The sequence below is a fragment of the Callithrix jacchus genome, chromosome 21 (assembly GCF_049354715.1).
Source record: "Callithrix jacchus isolate 240 chromosome 21, calJac240_pri, whole genome shotgun sequence".
NCBI lineage: Eukaryota > Metazoa > Chordata > Mammalia > Primates > Cebidae > Callithrix > Callithrix jacchus.
The window spans coordinates 48,828,959-48,850,551 of NC_133522.1; the positions used below are offsets into that span (position 1 = coordinate 48,828,959).

Genomic DNA, 21,593 nt, shown 5'->3' on the forward strand with positions numbered 1-21,593 from the left:
CTTCCTGACCAGGATGATTACCTTGCAGTTGTCCTTGAAACCAGCTTTAGAGCTTAGGCACTTTGCTGTATGTATCATGCATCTGATGAAAAATGTGGCAGACATGGAAACCAGCTAAGAGATACACTGTAAGCATAATTGGGATAAGAAACAGTGTTGGCTGGGCATGGGGGCTCATGCCTACAATCCCAGAATTTAGGGAGGCTGAAGTGGGTGGATCACCTAAGGTCCACTTCCAACATGGTGGAACCCCATGGCGAAAAATACAAAATGAGTCAGATGTCGTGGCATCACCTCTGGTCCCAGCTCCTTGGGAGGCTGAGGCACAAGAATCACTTGAAGCTGAGAGGCAGAGGTTGCAGTGAACCAAGATCGTGGGACTGCACTCCAGCCTGGGCAACAAAGGAGATTCTGTCCCCGCCACGCCTCAAAAAAAAAAAAAAAAAGAAACAATGTAACAAAACTTAGAGCAGATGAAATACTTGATGGCATCCACCCTTGGGGTCCTGGGCTGAATGGCATCCACTACTAGCGGCAGATTGACCTTAACACGCTGCTGGACTGTACTAACATTGATGCGGGATTTTGCATCCAGATTCGGAACTAGGAGGCGTAGTTTTGTGGGTCATTTTGATCAGGATCACACTCAGTTCATAGAATTTGGAAGCTGACCTTTTTTTCAGGTTGGAAAAATAAATGATGATGCCAACTTGGGCCTATGAGACCGAGATGCTGGGCGTCTGTCGTGGCCTGCGTCGGCCATCCGCTACTCGCCTGATGTGATATGGGACCCACGCCGCACAGACGGGAGGAGCAGGGCAAGGCCACTGGGCCTGTGTAATTACAGAAGCCAACACCCCTTCTTGTTGGAGCTCGTTGATTAGACTGTCTAGCACCTGCACAGGGTAGTGCGCCAGGAGAGCCTGGTCCACTTCGGGTCTCCAAAGCGGTTCCCTCTTCTGCAGAGCGAGATGCTCTGAGCTTGTGTGGGTCAACCAGGATAAAGAGCTACTCGAACGAGGTCCCTTTTCTTCCTGCTTTGTCCCATGTCAACCACAACTCCGCTTGCCGGTGACTGAATTTTCAGGGAAGGTAAAATTCAGCTTCCATGCCCCGATGCCCTGGTCCAGTTTTGCTACTTCGAAGCCCTTGAGATTCTAACCCTGCTGTCCCCTGCTGGACCTCTCACTTCCCAGGCTGCTCATCTGGACGAAGGGAGCTCTGGAAGTGGAGCAGCGGTTCCTAGGACCACTGCTTCGATCTGAGCCCCGCTTCTGAAGGGCAGAGGCGCAGCATTCGCCAGCCAGGCACTGTGTCTTGCTCACCGCCTCTGGCGTGCACACATGTCCCAGCGTCCTGGCGGTGCTGGCCATCAGGTGGCTGCAAACCCCTGGAGCCTGGCAAACCTGAACAACAAGCTACTGCAGGAAACGTCATAACACAGAACACACTCGAGGGGTGTCCTCTCCTGGGTCCTCTGCATAGGGATGCAAACTTTGGTGCACAGGGTAAAGCCTGTGGGTTTTTGAGACGGAGCTGCAGTCTGTCACCCAGGCTGGAGTGCAGTGGGGCAATCTTGGCTCCACTCCCAGGTTCAAGTGATTCTCCTGTCTCAGCCTTCCGAGTAGCTGAGATTACAGGCACACGCCGCCACACACGGCTACTTTTTTGTATTTTAGTAGAGGTGGACTTTCACCGTATTGCCCAAGCTGGTAAACTCCTGAGCCGAGGCAATGCACCTGCCTCAACCTCCCAAAGTGCTGGGATTACAGGCGTAAGCCAGCGCGACGGCCACATGCAGGCTTTATTACCACATTCCCTACTGTCATGTATGTTTAAATATTTCCAAAATACAACTTTTCTTTCATGAAATGATGGTGAAACTTGAGAGCAAGCTAAAAAGTCCCACTTGGCAAATTAAAAGTTGGAAATCCTATGGTGATCACATTTCTTCCAAAAAGTTTACGTGGAAAGTGAAATTCACCATCTAGGAACTGCTGGACTAAATAGTGTTTTTTTTTTTTTTGAGACGGAGTTTCGCTCTTGTTGCCCAGGCTGGAGTGCAATGGCACGATCTCAGCTCACCGCAACCTCTGCCTCCTGGGTTCAGGCAATTCTCTTGCCTCAGCCTCCCGAGTAGCTGGGATTACAGGCATGTGCCACCGTGCCCAGCTAATTTTTTTGTACAGGGTTTCACCATGTTGACCAGGATGGTCTCGATCTCTTGACCTCGTGATCCACCTGCCTCGGCCTCCCAAAGTGCTGGGATTACAGGCTTGAGCCACCGCGCCCGGCCTAAGTGTTGTTTTTTTTGTTTTTGCTCTGAGACGGTCTCACTCTGTCCACAGGCTGGAATGCAGTAGCACGATCTTGACTTACTTCAATCTCTGCCTCCCAGGTTCAGCGATTCTCCTGCCTTAGCCTCCTGAGTAGCTGGGATTACAGGCATGCACCACCACACCCGGCTAATTTTGTATTCTTGATGGAGACACGGTGTCTCCATGTTGGTCAGGCTGGTGTCAAACTTCTGACCTCAGACGATCTGCTCACCTTGGCCTTCCAAAGTGCTGGGATTACAGGCATGTGCCACCATGCCCAGCTAATTTTTTGTATGGGGTTTCACCATGTTGACCAGGATGGTCTCAATCTCTTGACCTCGTGATCCACCTGCCTCGGCCTCCCAAAGTGCTGGGATTACAGGCGTGACACCTTGCGCCTAGTCTGTACCAACTTTTGAGACATGGAGTACAAGGGCATAAATGACCTACATTGCCAACACTGCCAATAACCCATCGAAACTTATCTGCCCACAACTATAATATACAATTTCTTCTAAGAGTCAAGGTCTCATTGTTGCCCAGGCAGGGAGTGCAGTGGCCATGATCACAGCCCACTTCAGCCTCCCAGGTGAAAACATCACCACCTTTTGGAATTTCATCACAAACAAAGACACTTTCGTGATACACAAGTCAGGTGGTGCCAATCTTCACTGAGTGTGAGTTAGGGCCTAGCCACTCCCCTACCTGGTCAACTGTCAAGGAGGCCCCACGGGGAGCAGAGCAGGACAGGAGAGCCTGGCAACTCCTGTGCAAAGCTGGGGGGCTTCTGAGGATGAGGTAAATGGCCACCAGGGCATGGTTTGGGATAGCCAGTTTGAACATTTCCATCTTAGGAGTGGAAAGGCTCAGCCCCCAGTAACTGACTTCTGGCAGGATCCCCGCACTGGTCAGCTGGCTGTCACCACAGTCACACCACCAGCACCAGTGGCCTGAATTCCTAGACACAAGCAGCTCAGGGAAAACACCAGACAGCGCCTAAAGGCAGATCTACAGGTGCCTAAAGGCAGATTGGCAGCGCAGGCTTCTGGCTGCCATCGGCGAAAGGAAACGTGGACACAGGCCACTGGTCCACAGTGTGCCACACGAACATCCACACTCCCTCCCACATGCCTCCCTGGAATCCACTGGGCTCTTGAGACTCAGGAAATGCGAGAAAATAGCACAGACCGGGTGCACCCCATGTCTCATCACAGGATGCAGTCTACAGCCTGTGTACTAATGACAGCTAAGCATTTCTTCATTAACCACTTAATAGAATCTAGAACCCAAAAGGCTGTCTCGAGAGCCTGGATCATTTGTTAACGAGTAGGTAACAAGAACATCCACCCCTCACCCGGTACGTGTTTCATTTCATGCCCCAAGTTCAAAAGTACGATTTCATTTATATTCAAGGTGGGAGATGGATATTAATCTACCTCCAACAAGGATGACCAGCAGGTCTCGAAAGAAGGAATTTAAGGAACTTCCACGAGAAATAAGTCACACCGAGAACACTGTTATCACTACAAATTTTATTCAGAAACCCATCTTTGTGTTTTTTTTTTTTTGTTTTTTAAAAAAAATTCCCCTTATGAACTGGTTTGGTCAATCAACTACAACACTTTCTAGCAGACATAAGGTAAAAATGGCATGGCTCAGAATCGCCCAGATCTTTCACGATCTCTCGACCGCCTCCTGTCACGCTCCCGTCCGCCGCCGCCTCCACCGCCGCCACCGCCACCGCCACGACCGCGGTCTCTAGACCGGGAACGACGCTCACGGGATCGGGATCTTGATCTATGCCTGCAACCGAAGGACAGAAAGAAAACCATGCCATCCAAGCCAGAGCGTGCAACAGATCACAACTCACTGAGAAGTACTGTGCATCTCCTCACGCAACGGCACTGACAAGGAAGAACACTGCCGGGCTGTGCGCGGTGGCTCACGCCTGGAATCCCAGCACTTTGGAAGGCCGAGGCAGCTGGATCACAAGGTCAGGACATCAAGACCAGCCTGGCCAACACAGCGAAACCCCATCTCTACTAAAAACACAAAAATTCGCCGGGCGCAGCAGCGAGCTGAGATCACACCAGTATATTCCAGCCTGGGCAACAGAGTGAGACTGTCTCAAAAAAAAAAAAAAAACCAAGGGCAGCTTAGAAGTGAACGGTGTAACATCTTCCATCCTGTCTGCTAGAACCAGCTCAAATGACCACAGGAAATCCTGGTAAAATGAACTGGGCACACCACCCTCAACCCTCACGGACTGACACTGCACTTCAGGGACCTTCCAACCAAGCCCCCTCTCTTCAGGTGCTTATGGCTACTGTGTCTACCAGGCTGGTTTTTGGGCTGGGGACAGTAAGGTTATTTTTCTCTCACGCTTCTTTTGTGTTGACAATAAAACAGTCACCGTCTATTTCCTGCGACACATTTAACTGACGAGGGATGAGAACCCTTCTAGACTCAGACCTCAGTCTAACTAGAAACGCAGCTTGTCAGATGGTGCCGTCGTGGTCTTCTCTGTTCTGTGACTGACTGTTGGGCTTTCAAATGTAGGATCAGGCAGATGTGACCACCGGGCCCAATTCTGCCAGTGTCCTGAAAGGAGGGTGCCACCGATGCCCCCAAAACAAAATGAAATGCCCCAAACCAACCAACGAAACCAGAAGCAGCCCCAGTGGACACGCAGGATGTTTAAAGCAAGCTCGTCCGACCTGCAGCCCAACACAGATCCGTCAACCTCCTGAAAACATGAGAAATCTGCGATGTCTAAAGAAGTTATCACCTAGCATTAGTGTACGTTCTGTGTGGCCCAAGACGGTTCTTCCGGTGTGTCCAGGGAAGCCATCCCTGGTGTAAAGGAGGTCACGACATCTAGTATTATTAATAACATCTGGGAGAAGAAACCGAGTGCCGCTTTCTCCGTGGGCCTCATTTCCAGGGCTGCCCAGCTACCTGCCCTCCTACTTAGTTATTGAGCTTTGACCTCTGCTTGAGAAGCTGGATAACGAAGTTACCTGTGTGCAGGTGAATATTCTTCTCCAAAGAGGGTATTTGGATATTTAAAAACATGTACTATGTTCTAAGCCCTGCCTTTAAAAAAACAAAAGCAACACCCATGCCTAACTGTTCTTTTGGAGGGTAAGCAGCCACAGAGTGAAACAGTGGGCACAGGACACTCACTTCTTGCGACGGCGCCCATACAGCTCCCGCCGCAGCTCTCTGGAAATGGGCTTCAGATGCATGAAGTTGCAGAAACCGCCTCGCGTGCATTCCCTGTGGGGTGGAAGAGACACTCACTACCTCGCGTATATTCCCCGTGGGGTGGAGGAGACACTCACTACCCTGCGTGCATTCCCTGTGGGGTGGAAGAGACACTCACTACCTCGCGTGCATTCCCGTGGGGTGGGAGGCAGACACTCACTACCTCGCGTGCATTCCCTGTGGGGTGGAGGAGACACTCACTACCTCGTGTGCATTCCCTGTGGGATGGAGGAGACACTCACTACCTCGCGTGCATTCCCTGTGGGGTGGAGGAGACACTCACTACCTCGTGTGCATTCCCTGTGGGGTGGAGGAGACACTCACTACCCTGCGTGCATTCCCTGTGGGGTGGAGGAGACACTCACTACCTCGTGTGCATTCCCTGTGGGGTGGAGGAGACACTCACTACCTCGCGTGCATTCCCTGTGGGGTGGAGGAGACACTCACTACCCTGCGTGCATTCCCTGTGGCGTAGGAGGGAGACACTCACTACCTCGTGTGCACAGAGCCCCGGACCGCGCGCAGTCACCACGGCAGTCGCCCACACTCACCCCATCTCATACTGACGGCAGCAGGCTTCTCTGAAGTCCGTCACGGGCGACAGCTCGGCGTGGATCGGCTGTCCATTAAACCAGCGGTTATTCAAGTCAATCACAGCCTTCTCTGCATCTTCCTCACGGCGAAACTGGACACGGAAGAGGAGCGCGCTTGCCACCCACGCTTTACTAACTTTCCCAGTTACTGACCCAAATACGCATCAGAGATGCATACTCGGGTACGGGAAGGCAGAATGGTACTGTAGGGTCATTTAAAAATTCTTTATTTTCAATCAGACTCACTTCAGGATTTTGCCAAATGCTGCTTTCATTTTCAAATTCGACTGGTTAAGGGAGCAAATAAGACTGTTTAGGCAAAGAAACTTTGATTCAATAAAAAAAGCAGCCAAACCCGTGAGTAAACCTAACTTTTCCTTAGTCCAAGTAGCTTCTAACCAACAGGTACTAAATATTCTACACTGAAGTAATGACTGAGTATACCGTCCGTCCTTCAGCTCTGCCGGCCGGGCGCGTGGGCAGGCCAGCCACTGCCGTGCAAGGCAGCCGGTAAGCGGCGAGCCAGCGCACCCGAGCCCTGCCGTGCGTCTGAGCATCCGGGACCCAGGGTCACCCACGACAGGCACCCCTGCTCTGTCGGCCGCGCGTGCCGTCTCGGTCTGGCTCCTACCTTGACGTACACGTTCCCCACCAGGTGGTCGCCCAGGTTATCACAGACGTTCATCTCCTCAACTTCCCCATACTTCTCCTCCATCTCTGTAAAAACCTCCTGAAGGGAGACCACAGTAGTTTAAGGTTTGTTGTACATTAAAAAGTGTAACTAGATATAACTCATGTATGTTTACTAGCGGAGAAAACTTTAAATCCTTCCAGACAGACACAGAAGGTGAACAGGTCTATCAGTTACAGAGGTCAATTCTCTCACCTCAAAAAATTCATCATAGTGTTCCTGCATCTCAACATCGCTCACGGCACCTGCAAACAACAGAAATCTTGCTGGTTAGAACGTGTTAACCCAGTGAACTCTTGTGCTTAAACTCAAACTGCTACAGTAACACACAAGATTCTCTAGAGAAAAGCCCGACAGAGCTGCGCCCCGCAGGAGGCTGGGCCACACGGCTACTTGGGAATGGTGTCCAGTGTGGTGAGATGCTATATACCCCCGTGGCAGTCTCAGTTCTGGCCACTAAAACAGTAAAATCACAACCTGCTTTAATCAGCATTGAAAGGGCCACATTTTGAGAGAAGTGTGAGCAAAAAGATGACTGTCAAACTAAGGCTTTTCTTCCCTCCCAAGATGCAGTCTTGCTCTGGCGCCCAGTGGCTGGAGTGCAGTGGCATGATCTCGGCTCAATGCAACCTCCACCTTCTGGGTTCAAGCAATTCTCATGCTTCAGCCTCCAGAGTCCCTGGGATTACAGGCACACGACACCACGCCTGGCTCATTTTAAAAAATTTTTAGCAGAGATGGGGTTTCACTATGTTGGCCAGGCTGGTCTCAAACTCCTGACCTCAGGTGATCCCCCCCCTCAGCCATGGCCTCCCAAAGTGCTGGGATTATAGGTGTGAGCCACCGTGCCTGCCCTCAAAATAAGAAATTTTAAGATAAAGGGATTCCCCAGCTCTCTGGAATCCCCTCCCACATAGTGGGAGCTCAAAAAAAAAAAAAATTTTTTTTAAGATAAATTTTTCTTCAAGATTTAGAATAAAGGGCAAGTGGCACACTGATGCTTTCCCTTCTTCTATTAGTTTAAAATGAAAGCCAAAAGCAGGGTAAATGATTCAGAGTGTATGTTCCTAACTAGTCTTTTATGGACTGCCAGCCACGGAATGCTCTAAGTCTTTCTGACGTCATTAAAACCCAGGCAACCACGAAGACTCGGCAGGGAGTTACCACGCAGCACCGCGGCCCTTTGGATGCCCTCAGTAACGGGAAGGTTGCAATGCTTTGTTGATAAAGCATTCTCAAGTTTATATTCCCATACTATTTTCATCAGTTTGTCTTCATAATTCACATGTATTAAGTAAAATCAAGTCTCTTGTGTGGGCAGATTTTGCAAATTTACACTCTATCCCCATTATCATGCTATCAAATTTAATTTTTTTTTTTTTTTTTTGGCCAGGCTGGTCTCAAACTCCTGACCTCAGATGATCCACCCACCTCAGCTCCCAAAGTGCTGGGATTACAGGTGCGAGCCACTGCGCCCGGCCCATTCTATCAAATTTTATGTTCAAATCCTAGAATTCTCTAAACCCTGAGAAATCACAAAGCTAGTATATCAATAAACATGTTTAAATCTGCTAGATCAGGAGCTGGCAAAAGCCAGACTGGTTTCCAGGTTGGGCCACCTGCCTCAGCCTGTGTACCCAACATGGCCATCTGACTGCTGGCACAAGGGTCTTTGAGCTTTGCTTAAAACTTAAAAAAAAAATTTTTTTTTGAGATGGAGTCTCGCTCTGTCACCAGGCTGGAGTGAAGTGACGCGATCTGGGCTCACTGCAGCCTCCGCCTCCCAGGTCCAGGCGGATTCTCCTGCCTCAGCCTCCCAAATAGCTGGGACCACAGGCACGTGCCACCATACCCAGCTAATTTTTGTATTTTTAGTAGAGGCGGGGTTTCACCATGTTGGCCAGGATGGTCTTGATCTCTTGACCTCGTGATCTCCCCAGTTTTGCCTCCCAAAGTGTTGGGATTACAGGCGTGAGCTACCACACCCAGCCCCCTTTTCATCTTAAATAGTAAAAAATAACTTCTTGTCTTTGAATTCTGAGACTGATTGAAGTTCACTTTCTAACCTATCTGGGCTATTTTAGCTATTTTTGAACTTCCAGATTCTACTTTGCTTTCAAACCCAAATTCTATTAAGTGTAACTACTCTGCCAGCCTGCCAATCTTATCACAGGATTATCTCAGTTTAAAAGCTACTGGGAATGTGCCCTCCTCTCCGAGTAGAAATCAAGTTAGAAACAACAGAAAAGCAGGCCAAGGAAGCCTGTAACCAAGGGCAGACTGTAATACTGAAGACTTGCCTCCTTCCCCACATCAGAAGAGTGTGAAGGGGAGAAAAACATTTACCTGCTCCAACTTGAAGCAGCTTTAAGAAAAGGGTTTGTGGTGATTATTTTAAACTATTAGCTTAAAACGTTTATTTTTTTATTCTGCTTAAAATGTTTCAGTCAATCAAATGACTTGAAAGGCAGAGACAAGTGCATTACAATATTGATTTAAAACTTATTCATGACTCAACCTATGTTAAACACTACAACGTGGAGAACAAAGCAGTTTTCTTCACAGAAATATCATTCTTAAACGAGGATTGAAATTTAACTTTAACCCACACATCTGAAGCTTATTTTTCTACATACTAAAGCCTATGTTAAAAAGAGCCAATAACTTTAGGCAACTGATTTCTTCCTAAAATGATGAATTAGAATTTGATCTAATTGGTAGAATCTGGACCCCAGGGCTGGAATATATCGTAATTGCTAAGCTTTTAGTTTGTAGCATATACAAAACAAAAGTATTGTGAACTGCAAATAAAGACACAAAGAAAACTAACACAACATTCTATTGTCAACAAGGCATACACAGTCCCCAAATAAACGAGCAGGGCAAAGAATTAATCACTGTTACTCAGTCACCTCCTTCCATTCGCTTTTATCCCAGGGCAGGGTTATTAACAAAACTTCTTTGATAAGTGCATATATTAACATTTCCCTCCTCCTATTCATCTTATTTCTTTAAAAAACAAAAGGAAGCAAACAAACAAAAAACCAGGTATTTGAAATCATGGGTTACCAAGTGCATCCTGCTACCATCCTACTCAGGGAAAGAAGTCTCCACTGTCAGGTCAGTGTGAGCACTGAAAGCATTTGGTGTCTTGGCAGGAAAAGCTGACAAGAACGTCCCCATCCACACATGGAAATGCGAACCATGGTGTGCAAGGAAGCATAACCCTGAGGCCTCCCCGTGTGGGGCCGGCTCGAGGGGGCTGTCCCCTGGATCACGTGCAGGTCACCCTGTTAACTGAGGGGCTCTGGTTCGAGTGTGTACACCATTTAGGCTTGTGGGTGTCCAAGGGCACCTCGAGTTTCACGGCTTTAAAACAGGATGAATGGGAAGCGTTATCTTTGGTTTGGACTTTTTGATTTAACCAAAAGTCCAGGTGTTCATCTAAATGTATCCATAAATGGCTGCATTTATTCTAGAGCTGGGTGGCTGTAAAAATTCATTTTGGTTTCTGAACTGTCCAATCATAGGCATCTATATCTGTTCTCTAAGAATTACCTTTAAGTAAATACCCACAATCTAAATTTAATACTTCCCGGTACAGGAAGAAATTGGTAGCGTCTACTGAATGCCTCGCTTAGAGCAAACCCAGTCCATCTCCTAGAGCTGGAGACTGGATCCAGGCAGTGTGTGGACAGAGGGGACAATCTTTTCCGCCAAGGGCCTATCTGAGTGGCGCACCCTCGCGCAGGTTAGACGGGCTGGCATGGGGCTGCTGGGTGACGAACTCAGGGGCGATGCAAGCCGCAGACTCTCATTTGGGGAACTTTCTCAGAACTGCTCTCACAAGTAAAGGGTGTACTCCAAAATGGAGTTCAAGGAAAAAAGGCTAATAAATAAAATCTGAAATAACTTTTGAAAATTCCAGAAGGTGAGAGAAAAGTTCAAATATTGCTCTTAAGAGGGAAGAAAAGACTTGATGTTTAGTTCCAGTCCGTTCCCTCCAGGATGACGGCCAAGGAGGGAAGAGGGAGCAGCAGCTCCTGACTGTTGTAAAGGGCGCCCTTTCCCTGTCCACCACACGGGCGGGAGCTCGTATCTCCAGCACAGGTGGTTTCCGTGGGGTCAGTGGGACGAAAGCTCCTCGCCACCTCTAGTGAAATGCGGTCCTTGACACTAGCACGGCAGACCAGATGGAGTGGACACTGAGCTCTGACACGCAAGCCCAGGGAACCGGGGAAGGAACTTGTATGAACTTACAGCGCAAACCGTCAGCAGACTGGGAAGAGTTTTGAGGGTTACGGTAAATGTTCAAGAGGGCAATGGTCTGAAATACAAAACGCAACAACTTTATATTATGGAAAATTAAAGGTAAACACTTAACCGGCTGCCTCTGGCAAGTGCTTCAGTTGAGATTCAGTGCTGAAAAAAGAGCAAGTTATTTCTTCAGAAGCAGAGATGTTTTCTTAGTTGATGGCTGCCTCGGAAGCCCTAGCGCTGCAGTGTAACGGAGGTCTCATGATATGCCAATCTTGTACTTCTGCTTACACAATGCGCAAACTCCTTTTCAAAACTCCAATTCAGGGAAAAGCACGATCGTTTGCTAGCACTAAAATGTCAGTAGACATGACAGAAAATTTCTAATAAACTCAGAATAAAGCCGATGTAAACCAAAGGAAGAAGTTACTGTTATTAGAGAAATACAATTGTTACATATCATGAAATCTCCACTTCCTGGGGGAAAAATGATAATGGTGAAATCAAACCCACACTTACTGGGCGACTTACCTTATTGATTCCTTAATATTCCTATGAGTTTTAATTTTACAGAAAGAACTTAATAACGGCCAGGCATTCAGTCACTGTGAAGACCAATGAATGGCTCAAAAGGTTAAAATCCGTTTCACATGGACGGACCTGCTCTCATGACAAATGTCAATCAATGGAGGTGGCCGGGCCAGTGACCTTCCCTAGAAGGGACAAGCCTCCTGAACGTGGCCGCGTATCAAGTTCTTGCTGTGGCGCCAAGGAGTTCCAGCACCTTGTCCTGTTTGCAACAGCTCTATGTCAGCAGCTCAGAAGCCAACATTATTGTCTCAATTAAGAGTGGGCTCTTTAACACCATTGTTTTAAAAAAATTTCTCCAACTGTGGGACTTACAGTGTGAGCCGTCAGCCGTCTGTGCACTGTTTTGGGGATTACGATAGATGTTTTGAATCAAGATGGTCTGCGGGGAAAAAAAAATAAAAAGGGGAATTCTACTGGCTGCTGTGCATATATTAGACAATTGCAAAGAGACAATTTGTTTGCAAATGGCTACACGCTTGCTTTGTGCTAGCTTTCTCCGCAAGTCAGACACTTGTCTTCTGAAGAGTACACCAAAGCCTCATATTATGAAAACAGAGCTTGAGCAGTGACCTGGTCAAGTCAGCCAGCAACCAAGAAGAAACTGTACTGTTTGGAGTGGCCCCCCGTTTCCAATGCTCAAGCGTTTAATGCAAGATCAGTAACAGAACACTAACATTTCTTGTACTTCAAGCTAGCAGACACCAAGATGTGGGAAAATTCACACGATAATCATATTCCTCACGCAAGGTATTTTTTCAAACCCAAATGCGTAACTCAGCTGTCTGCGGTACATCAGTTCTCTGGTCTCCTAGCAAAACAGGCACACCAAACAGCTTTCAACTGTCATGGACACCCGGCTCTGATTGACACTTTCTTGGTGGGATCTCTGTTTACATAATACAATAGCTTAAAACATTTGCTCTTTTCCGATCCTTCTTTTAAGGAAAAAAAATCCTTTTAGCCCTTGTGCTTTAAACTGGATCAGGCAGACTTGAAACCTTACACTGTACCGTTCTTCTTAAAATCAAGTTGTCTGAAAAAACAAACCATGTTTAAGTTAGTAGGCTAATATAGTACACGAATCTTAATGTCCATATCACTGTAAGCAGCTTACAAAGACACCCCCCTAAATTATGCTAGAGATTTACAAGCTAATCAATCACTCATAGGATTTGGAAAAACGCTTCATCTCAACAGTTTGCATGGGAAGCAGTTCTGTCAGTGGTGGCTTCGTAAAACCAGCCAATTCCATTTCTAGCTCCATCGAAAGGGGAGTGGTTGTATGAAGAAAGCCCCTCAGTCAAAAGTCTGCGGCTGGGAAGCCCACCTAAGAGGGAGGTCTGACAAACTACTGGACCATCAGACCCAAACTGGCACCTGCGTCAGGGCCCATCTCTTCCCTAAGCTTACATCAAGTACTGCCAGGAGTCACCTGAACGCAGGCCTGGGAGGGTTCCCAAAGCTGACTCTACTCATGACAGCTCTGATGAAAACTGCACTGAGCCCAGTTACTCAACAGTAAAATTCACAGTTGGTCTCACTCAGATATTCTGGCAGTGGCTATTTAACATAAAGAGGCAATGCAGTCCCATCAGAACAGGGGTGGCTGGGATTGCCTAAAACCAACCAGAAGGAACTTACACATCAAGCTAGGGTGCTTAAGCCGACACATTCTTCTACTGGCTCCATCAAGCTCCAATGGGCTCTCCCCACCACTGAGCCGGAGTGCCTAACCTAAGCTCACGTTCTCCGGTAATCCCTGGTCCAGACACATGTAAAGCAAATGCCTCTGGCCAGATTAGAGAAAACTTTTAGAATCGGGAACAGCTCATTTCTCTTAGCCACGTGGAACACCCCCTGCCAATCACAGAACTGGGAGGTCACGTAAGGGGCTTGGTTATAGCACAGTCCAGGGCCACTGGCTTAATTAGGGGAGATTCAGTTCATAAATCAAAACATATAAGAAAAAACAATTGTAAATTTAAAACTAGTTCTCCAAGATTTTGAAATTCACAAAAAGAGACAGGTTGAGAGCTATGAAAAAACAGACTGCTGTTACACTAGCCACTTGGTAATTAGGACAATGGAGGAAAAGCCATCATCCTCTTCTAAATACACCGTGTGCTGTGGGGTTGGCTATGGGCATGACCAGGAAAAAAACCGTGTTTCCCCTCCCAGCTCACTTATACCAAGTGGCAGATTTTCTTAAATGCACACAGGAAAACATACACAGAAAAATGTGGGCTCAAAGGCAGTCTGGCAGCTCCCAGGGGCCACGCACAATACCTCCTCAACGGTTAGACTTCAATTGGGGGGGTTGGCATTGGAAGGAGCTCCCCAATCCTCCATCTAGAAAGACTTGGGCATAGATTTTCAAATTGCAAATGTTCTCATCAACTTGGGTACAAGTTTTCTGCTCCTGATAGAGGTGCTTTCTCCCTTTCCCCCGTAAGTGATCCTTTATAGTGTACAAACCTTTGTCTTTTCTTCAACTGACCAACAATGAAACTATCAAAAAATCCCAACTTTTGATTGAACTGAACTCAGAGCGGCTCTAAGCCCATGATAACAGGCACTCCTCAGTTCACTGAAGAGACCGGCTCCAAGCAATTTACAGCCCATTTTCTACCTTTAAGCTCCATTTTTCATGTTTCCATGACATGATGCAACTTGCTGTTTCCTCAACTAGGGATGTGAAACTGAGGACAGTCAGAGCAGCGCCAGCAGCCCCGCGGGCCCGGGGACAAGCACGCTCGCTCGCACACTGGCTCCACCACCTCTACTGTTTGGAGACAGCAGAGAGCAGAGAGCCCACTCCGTGTCCACTGGTGCCTGGAAGAGGCTAAGCCACGGCTGGCACGCACCCCCTCTGGACCCATGTCTATTAGAGGCATAGGGAACATGGCAGGGCAGCAAATGTCAGGCACAGCCAACACACAAACATCAAAAACTTGTTTTTAAATTTTCTCTAATGATAAAAACAAGGAGTGGTGCTCTCAGACCTTCCACTGGGAGAGGACCTGCCTCATTCTAACAAAAGAATACACTTATGAATACAAATGGAAAATACAACTAGAGAAAAAAATGACGTCCTTAATGTGTAGAAATTAACCGTTTTTGAAAAGAACGTGAAATTTTTACAATTTACATGAAAAAAAGCAAACAAACCTGGCTAAACGTTGGTTTATTGTGCAACCGAGAGCACCTGTCTCCATGACGACATGCTCCAATTTTGAAATAAAATGAACAGTTGACTCTGTAAGGGAAAATAAGAGCTGATTATTTTGCTGGGAAGATACAAACACATGGAAATACGTCATCAGCACGATACACACGGTCACAGGACTTTATGGAGGGCTTCCTGTGGAATGAAGCACCGCCTTCTCCTTGCTCTATTTCAGGGCAACGGAACTTCAACTTCCCCTTCTTCAAACTACCCGTTCATCAGACTATTCTACGTCCAACTTGACGCCTCAGTGAAATCCCCTCCATTTTCCTCACTGTCCAGCTTTTCTCCTGGTTTTTTTCTTAAACTGAGTACTAAATTAGCCGAAAGCTAAATGCAACTAAAGCTTATCTGCTCTCCAGTTCTTCACAATGAAGCTCTCTTGAAAACAGCAGTGTAGTGAGGGTTAAGACCCCAACTCTGCCACCAGCGGCCTGGGCTTGGGCAGGTCACCCTGGCTCTCAGGTGTCATTTGTAATGAGGAAACCTCCATGGCACCGTTCTGAGAGTCACCTGGAACGTATGTGTGTTTCATACACAGTGCTCACGAAGTAGTGTCATGATTTAAGGAAAATGGAAAACCAAGTTCAGAGTCTCTCTAAACCCTGACACCAGACCAACAGGGAGTTCCAAAAAATAGGTCTGAAGTAAATCAATTCTCCTGGTCTCAATACAATGAAAACAAGCTGTTAGGGGACTGACCAAACCCAGCTTAGGACACACCTAACGTCACCTTCTGTCTCTTGCAAAACCCTCCCTTAATACTGTTCAAATACACTGACAATCCAGATCCATAGCCAGTGGAACCCGCAATGACGCCTGTGTGCCAGCAAAGCCAGGTAGGGAAGCAGATCTCTAAGGAATTAGGACATCTTACTAGATGGACTCCTTTCAAATTCATTTTTTTTTTTTAAACCAAATGTCATTATGTTTTAAACAGTCAATCCAAAGTTAAGATTGAAGGGCCTCAACCTCAGTGAAATCTGATGGACCATGAAGGCTGACTAGCCATCGATTTATTATCAGGTAGCAACAAAGATGGGAAAGTGAATTTGCCAGGAGAGGAAAGTGATTACATATATTTGCAAACTTATAAGTCTTACTTTAGATTATCTAACTTGATGAGACAATAGCATATCTTTAGGAAGTCATGTGAAAATAAAGATTATTGAAAAACTACCTCAGAATGGGCAAGCCCATGGTTAAACAATTAATATCCGATTATTCCATATAATTAAACCATAGACAAGCTATCAGGATATGCTTGAATCTAGAAAACATCTATGACTTCAAATGAACAATAAGCTGAATATTTTTTAATTGGTAAAGATCTATATTTTATTCTTAGGTAATTAAACGAAGTTAAGAGAAACCATCAGCTTTATTTTTTAGGAGCTGATCCTGTTTCCTGGAAGCTAAAATCCCATTCTCCCTGAAAAGAAAACACAAGTAAACCTGGATTAAATAGTCAATTTTTCTGAATTAAAACCATAACTTTACAGTACAGCCCAAATAGGTTGAAATATGATTACAGCAGAAATACAGGAATATAACCTCTTACAAGACACAAGTCACGGCACAGACGATTATGAAAAGGTGAAATTAATCATGCCCCCTGATCCTACACGTGTTCAGTTCCTCATCCTAAACTCAGAAAAGCCTCTTGTTCCAGTAGAGCTGTCTATTCATTCGCCAAGATCATACCACGAGTTCCTTAAGGATAATATCCAAATTTTACCCATGTTTAAGGCTGCAGAAGTTGGCCTATAGTTGACCCCCACTAAATGTTTCTGGAGTGTGACTATTACTGGTGATTCTGACTTAAAATTTTGCTAGAAAGAAATATAGGCCCCTCATCCAAACAACACAGGAGATTCTACCATGTGTGAAGAGAACATTTTACAAGATAGACTCCATCCTGGAAAAGAGAAACATTTTAAACAGCGTTTGAAAAAAGTGGCATTAAAAACATCCATGACAAATTTAGGGGTTTATCATTGAAAACATAAAGTCACGTTAGCTTTGTACGGCACTGAGGAATGCCAAGATAATCTACTTACTGCACGAGTAGATAAGCCAGATGCTGAGTCTCTGTGTTTTCAAAGAAAGAATTATCCTTCAAACGTCTGAAAACATTCGCTTTAGTCTAAACTACAGCCAACTCACTGGAAATTGATACGTATCAAGGTGGCAATTAAACAAAGCTGAAATTCTGTTTTGCTTTTAACCTAACAGTTGATTAGGGAAAGCATGCAACCTCAAGGAAAAAACGCACCAAAACATCTTTTTCTTTATATCAGAACTGTGTCAAGAACAGTCACGGACTTAAAAGTTCTCAACTTATACGATGGGTTTCTCGGGGTATTAAAGGCATCGATTCATGATGGGTTTATCGGAACGCAATCCCATCGTAAATCGAGGGGCACCTGTATTTTGCGAGTAGCTCACGTCTTTTGTGGTTGGACAGTTAATTCAGTAGTCTCCACCACACAGTTTCTCGTCATATGTCCTTACTGCCGGCCCAGTGGTCGCTTAAACAGGCAAGAGGCTTGCTAAGTGGATAAAACACCAACGCTTAGGACCCTAAGTTAGATAAGCGACTGAATCCTGGCGAGGCTGGTACCAGAGCTTGCTCCACAAGACTCTCACCGCTGAAAGTTGGAGCAAACGTGTCCACATCGAAAAGGCCCGGATGCGCCAGGCAACTTTCAGCGCTGCTCGAGGCGGCTTCCGGGGGCCAGATGCTGGAGGCCCGGACATCGGGCGATCAGCCCGCCCAGGCCCAAGGGCGGGATAGAGCGCCCCAAAAAGAAGCCCCATTCATTCGCCCCGCTCCATTCTTCCGCCGCGCGGCCCACGAGGCGGCTGCGGCTCGCGGCTCCTGGAGGGCGCGCAAGGGGCCGGAAGGGCCGCCGCACCTTCCCGCCGCCGAACCCCTCCCCCCGCCGCCGCCGCGCCAGCCCGCTCGGGCCTCCCCGGTCGCCCTTCCGCCGCCTCAGCTGCCCCGCGCCCCGATCGCGCCCAACCCCCGACGGGCGGCTCCCACTCACTTGTCTTTCTCGGTGCCGAAAATGGAGGCCAGATACTCCGCCATTTCCCACCCGCCGCCGCTGCCGCCGCCGCCGACACTGCTGCCGACGCCGCCAACCCTGCAGACGCCCGCGGGAGACGTCACCCTAGAGCGACGACGCTCTTCCCCGCCCCGACGTGCACCAATACCCAATCAGGCGAGGCGCTGCCTGCACGTGGGCGGGACGCATGCGCGTAGGAAGTACGTAGTGCGCACGGAAGGCCCCGCCTTTTCAGTCCTGGTAACCCGCCCCGCCCGGCCTTCGCCCTCCTGCTCGGCGCTTGCCTTGCTGTGGGCTTCGCGCTGTGGTTTGGGGGCTGGCAGTGCAGACCGAACCGGGGCCGAGGGGCTTTTCCGCAGAGCCTCCCGGGGCTCGGTGCGGGGCGCCCAGCTCGACCCCAGGCCAGGGAATATTGAGAAGTGCGGCGTCCCCTTCCCCACACGGTTGCGCGTGTTGCGGGGGAACCGTCGACCTTACAGAAAAAAAGCTGAGGCAAACTTTATATAGTAGAGAGGTTATTGGGGCCAAGTTTTAAGACTGCAGCCCGGGAGCACCGCTTCAAGTTGCCCTGAACATAGGATTAGCAACGGTTACAAGTGGGTTTATAAAGCAAAAGAGAGGGGCAGTTTTTAAATTGCTCACCAGGAATTTACATGGAAGTAACAAGCTATTGATTGGCTATGCATTGTTCTTTGTGTCGTAATTCCCGTAAAGGAAGGTCATGGGTGAAGGCAGCGGGTCTGGAGCGACGGTGCCTTTAAACAGTCGCCAGGCATGGGTGGGGACCGCTGAAGCCCCGTAGACCTGTCTCTCAGGGCCTGGTTAACGGCGCACACGTCACATAGCTCGGGCGCTCTGTGCTGTTTTTTTTTCCGTCGCACCCCGCTCGGCTTCCCCCTCCCTGAACGCTTGCCAGCTGCGACCTCTCCGGGACCCTGCATTCTTTGAGTGGCCGGGCCAAGGCCACCCACAGGTGGAGCTGGAAGGCCAGTGACTTGCCTCTGGGATACCCTTTCGGTCCCCTTAGGGCACAAGGCTGGAACCATTCCGTTGGAAGAGTTCTATTCCTCCCCCCTGTGTTTTAACCACCCCATCAAGTAGCCATTTTCATCTGGTTTCCCACATTGATCAACTCGCCTTCGATTTACCTAATTTCCAACCCAGCTGTCTACTCTGGTTGGGTGTAAGTCCGACAGGGCCTGCTTCACTTACCTCCCACTCAAGATGAGCCCCAGGCTGTGGGGAGGAGCGTGGGGTCCTCTTGGCTGGCCAGAGCTGAACGCTGAGCACTAGTTTGGACAGAGTTGCGCGTTAGAATGGCATCTCTCTTGGCATCAGAGCATCTTCCCACCTGGGAAGGATCTGCAAACTGGAAAGTTGTCTTAGGAACAGTAGGGACTCGGAGGTGTAAACCAAAAAGTGTCTGAGACAGGGCTCAATGAATTTAGAAGTTTATATTGCCAAGGTTAAGGACAATGCCCGGGGGGAAACACGGAAGCACAGGAAGAGTCTGGGGTCTGTGCCTTTCTCAAAGATGACTTTGAGGCCTTCATTATTTAAAGGGGAAAAGGTGGGCTGGAGGGGAAAGCGGGACAATTATTCCCTAATCCCACACATTGCAAGAGAAAAGAAGTGGGTGGGGAACAGTCAATTGTGTACTAGGCAAACCCAAACCGTACTTTACATAAGAGAGAAAAAAAAAAGGCAGTTGCTTGCTTATATGTCAGCTTTCAGCTCTTTTTTTTTCTTTCTTTCTTGAGACGGAGTTTCGCTCTTGTTGCTCAGGCTGGAGTGCAGTGGCACAATCTCCACTCACTGTAGCCTCCGCCTCTCGGGTTCAAGTGATCCTCCCACCTCAGCCTCTTGAGTAGCTGGAATTACAGACATGCACCACCGCGCCCGGCTAATTTTGTATTTTTGGTAGAGATGGGGTTTCTCCACGTGGGTCAGGCTGGTCTCGAACTCCTGAATTTCCGTGATCAGCTCGCCTCAACCTCCCAAAGTGCTGGGATTACAGTTGTGAGCCACCTAACTCATTCTTTTCCTTTTGGCAGAGGGAACTGGGGTCCTGAGTTTTATGTTCCTTTCTCATAGGTGAGGCCAGAGAAGTGACAAGACGGATGCCAGTCCAACAGGTGGTCATGTCCAGAGCGTGCAGCCTCAGGACACAGTCTGGGAACAAAGACTGCTAGAGAGTTGGAAGCTGGCAGCAGGGTCTCAGCTGTGAAGTCCCTGGTAGGGGAGAAGTGGGGGAAGAAAGCAGAGGTGAGGTCCATGCATGGGAACTGAACTGAAATACAAGGCTCTACTAAAAGCAGAAAAGGAATTAATCTGGTGGCTAGAGCCACGGTAGATGATCAGACCAGGGCCACCAGCAACATCTACCTGTTTTTCCTGAGAAAAGAAAAAATAAAGCAGTCTGAGCTCTGTGAGGTGTGCAAAATGATGAGGCGCAGAGAAACAGGAGTGTGGGACTTAATCCAGTGCCCCTTCCGCCACAGAAGCAGTTGTCCGAGGCAGTTGTTTGAAGGCCTTATTGCTCCTGACAGCCTGCCTCACACATTACCTCGTGTTCATGTGGAATTAGTGATTCAAAGAACAATGCGTAGCCGATCAGCACCTTCTGTTATTTTAATGCAAGTTCTCGCTAACAATTTAGGCACTGCCTCTTCCTTTCCCTTAAAAATCCACTTAGGCCAGGCTCTGTGGCTCACACCTGCAATCCCAGCACTTTGGGAGGCTGAGGTGGGTGGATCAGGAGGTCAGGAGTTCGAGACCAGCCTGGCCAATGTGGTGAAACCCTATTTCTCCTAAAAATACAAAAAAAATTAGGTGGGCATGGTGGCACGAACCTGTAGTTCCAGCTGCTTGGGGGCTGAAGCAGGAGAATCACTTGAACCCTGGAGGCAGAGGTTGCAGTGAGCCAAGATGGCACCACTGCACTCCACCCTGGCCAACAGAGCAAATCTCTATCTCAAAAAAAAAAAAACCCAAAAAACAATACAAAACGCAGTGTAACTGCTGCTAACAGGAACACATATTCAGGGGAACCTAGGGGTATGTGCCCAGGTAGCCATCCTCAAGCTTGGGCTCAAGTAAACCGTATACTTTATCATATTTTCTGAATTGCATTTCTTCTTTTTTTGAGACCAAGTTTCACTCTTGTTGCCCAGGCTGGAGTGCAATGGCACGATCTCTGCTCACTGCAACCTCCACCTCCCAGGTTCAAGCCATTCTGCTACCTCAGCCTCCTCAGTAGCTGGGATGACAGGCATGTGCCACCACACCTGGCTAATTCTTTGTGGTTTTTTGGTAGAGATGGGGTTTCACCGTGTCAGCCAGGTGGTTTCAAGCTCCTGACCTCAGGTGATCCACCCACCTCGGTCTTCCAAAGTGCTTGGATTACAGGTGTGAGCCACTGTGTCTGGCCTGAATTTCATTATTTGAGGTTGACATCTTGGCTACCCAGATAGGAGCTGAAGCAGCCTTCAGGGATTGCCACCTCTTCAGCAATACTTGAAGCCTTGGTACCAGCACAAGTGACTATTGTTTACTTGACCTCACTGGGGCTGGCAGGGG

General features: G+C 48.0%; 1 protein-coding gene and 1 long non-coding RNA gene across 7 annotated transcripts in view; one reads left to right on the top strand and one right to left on the bottom strand.

The window, feature by feature from the left end:
* Window positions 1–3,835: 3,835 nt before the first annotated feature.
* U2AF1 (U2 small nuclear RNA auxiliary factor 1) lies at window positions 3,836–18,113 on the bottom strand. 6 transcript variants are annotated; one of them, XM_078358811.1, is made up of 9 exons: window positions 17,994–18,113; window positions 14,886–14,973; window positions 12,030–12,096; window positions 11,130–11,196; window positions 7,065–7,114; window positions 6,810–6,908; window positions 6,137–6,270; window positions 5,505–5,597; window positions 3,836–4,121 (listed from the first exon to the last, which is right to left on the bottom strand). In XM_078358811.1, the coding sequence occupies exons 5-9, from the start codon at window positions 7,092–7,094 to the stop codon at window positions 3,974–3,976; spliced, it is 504 nt and encodes a 167-aa protein (XP_078214937.1). In that variant the 5' UTR covers window positions 7,095–7,114; window positions 11,130–11,196; window positions 12,030–12,096; window positions 14,886–14,973; window positions 17,994–18,113; the 3' UTR covers window positions 3,836–3,973. The 6 variants fall into 6 exon arrangements, with proteins under 6 accessions (XP_078214937.1, XP_008985001.2, XP_035138721.1 ...); XM_008986753.4 differs by lacking the exon at window positions 12,030–12,096; XM_035282830.3 differs by lacking the exon at window positions 11,130–11,196.
* Window positions 18,114–18,247: 134 nt separating this feature from the next.
* The window catches only part of LOC118149863 (uncharacterized), a 32,390-nt gene continuing 29,044 nt past the window's right edge, over window positions 18,248–21,593 (top strand). The window contains exon 1 of the long non-coding RNA XR_013530703.1: window positions 18,248–18,610. This is a non-coding gene — a long non-coding RNA (uncharacterized LOC118149863). The remainder of the gene's footprint in view (window positions 18,611–21,593) is intronic.

Bases quoted from the DNA above. Each gene is read 5' to 3' on its own strand.
- U2AF1 (XM_008986753.4), bottom strand. From the start codon at position 18,037: ATGGCGGAGTATCTGGCCTCCATTTTCGGCACCGAGAAAGACAA. The intron at 14,974-17,993 runs GTGAGTGGGAGC...TTTCCCTTACAG, and splicing joins TTCGGCACCGAGAAAGACAA to AGTCAACTGTTCATTTTATT. The intron at 6,909-7,064 runs GTGAGAGAATTG...GTCTCCCTTCAG, and splicing joins ACTATGATGAATTTTTTGAG to GAGGTTTTTACAGAGATGGA.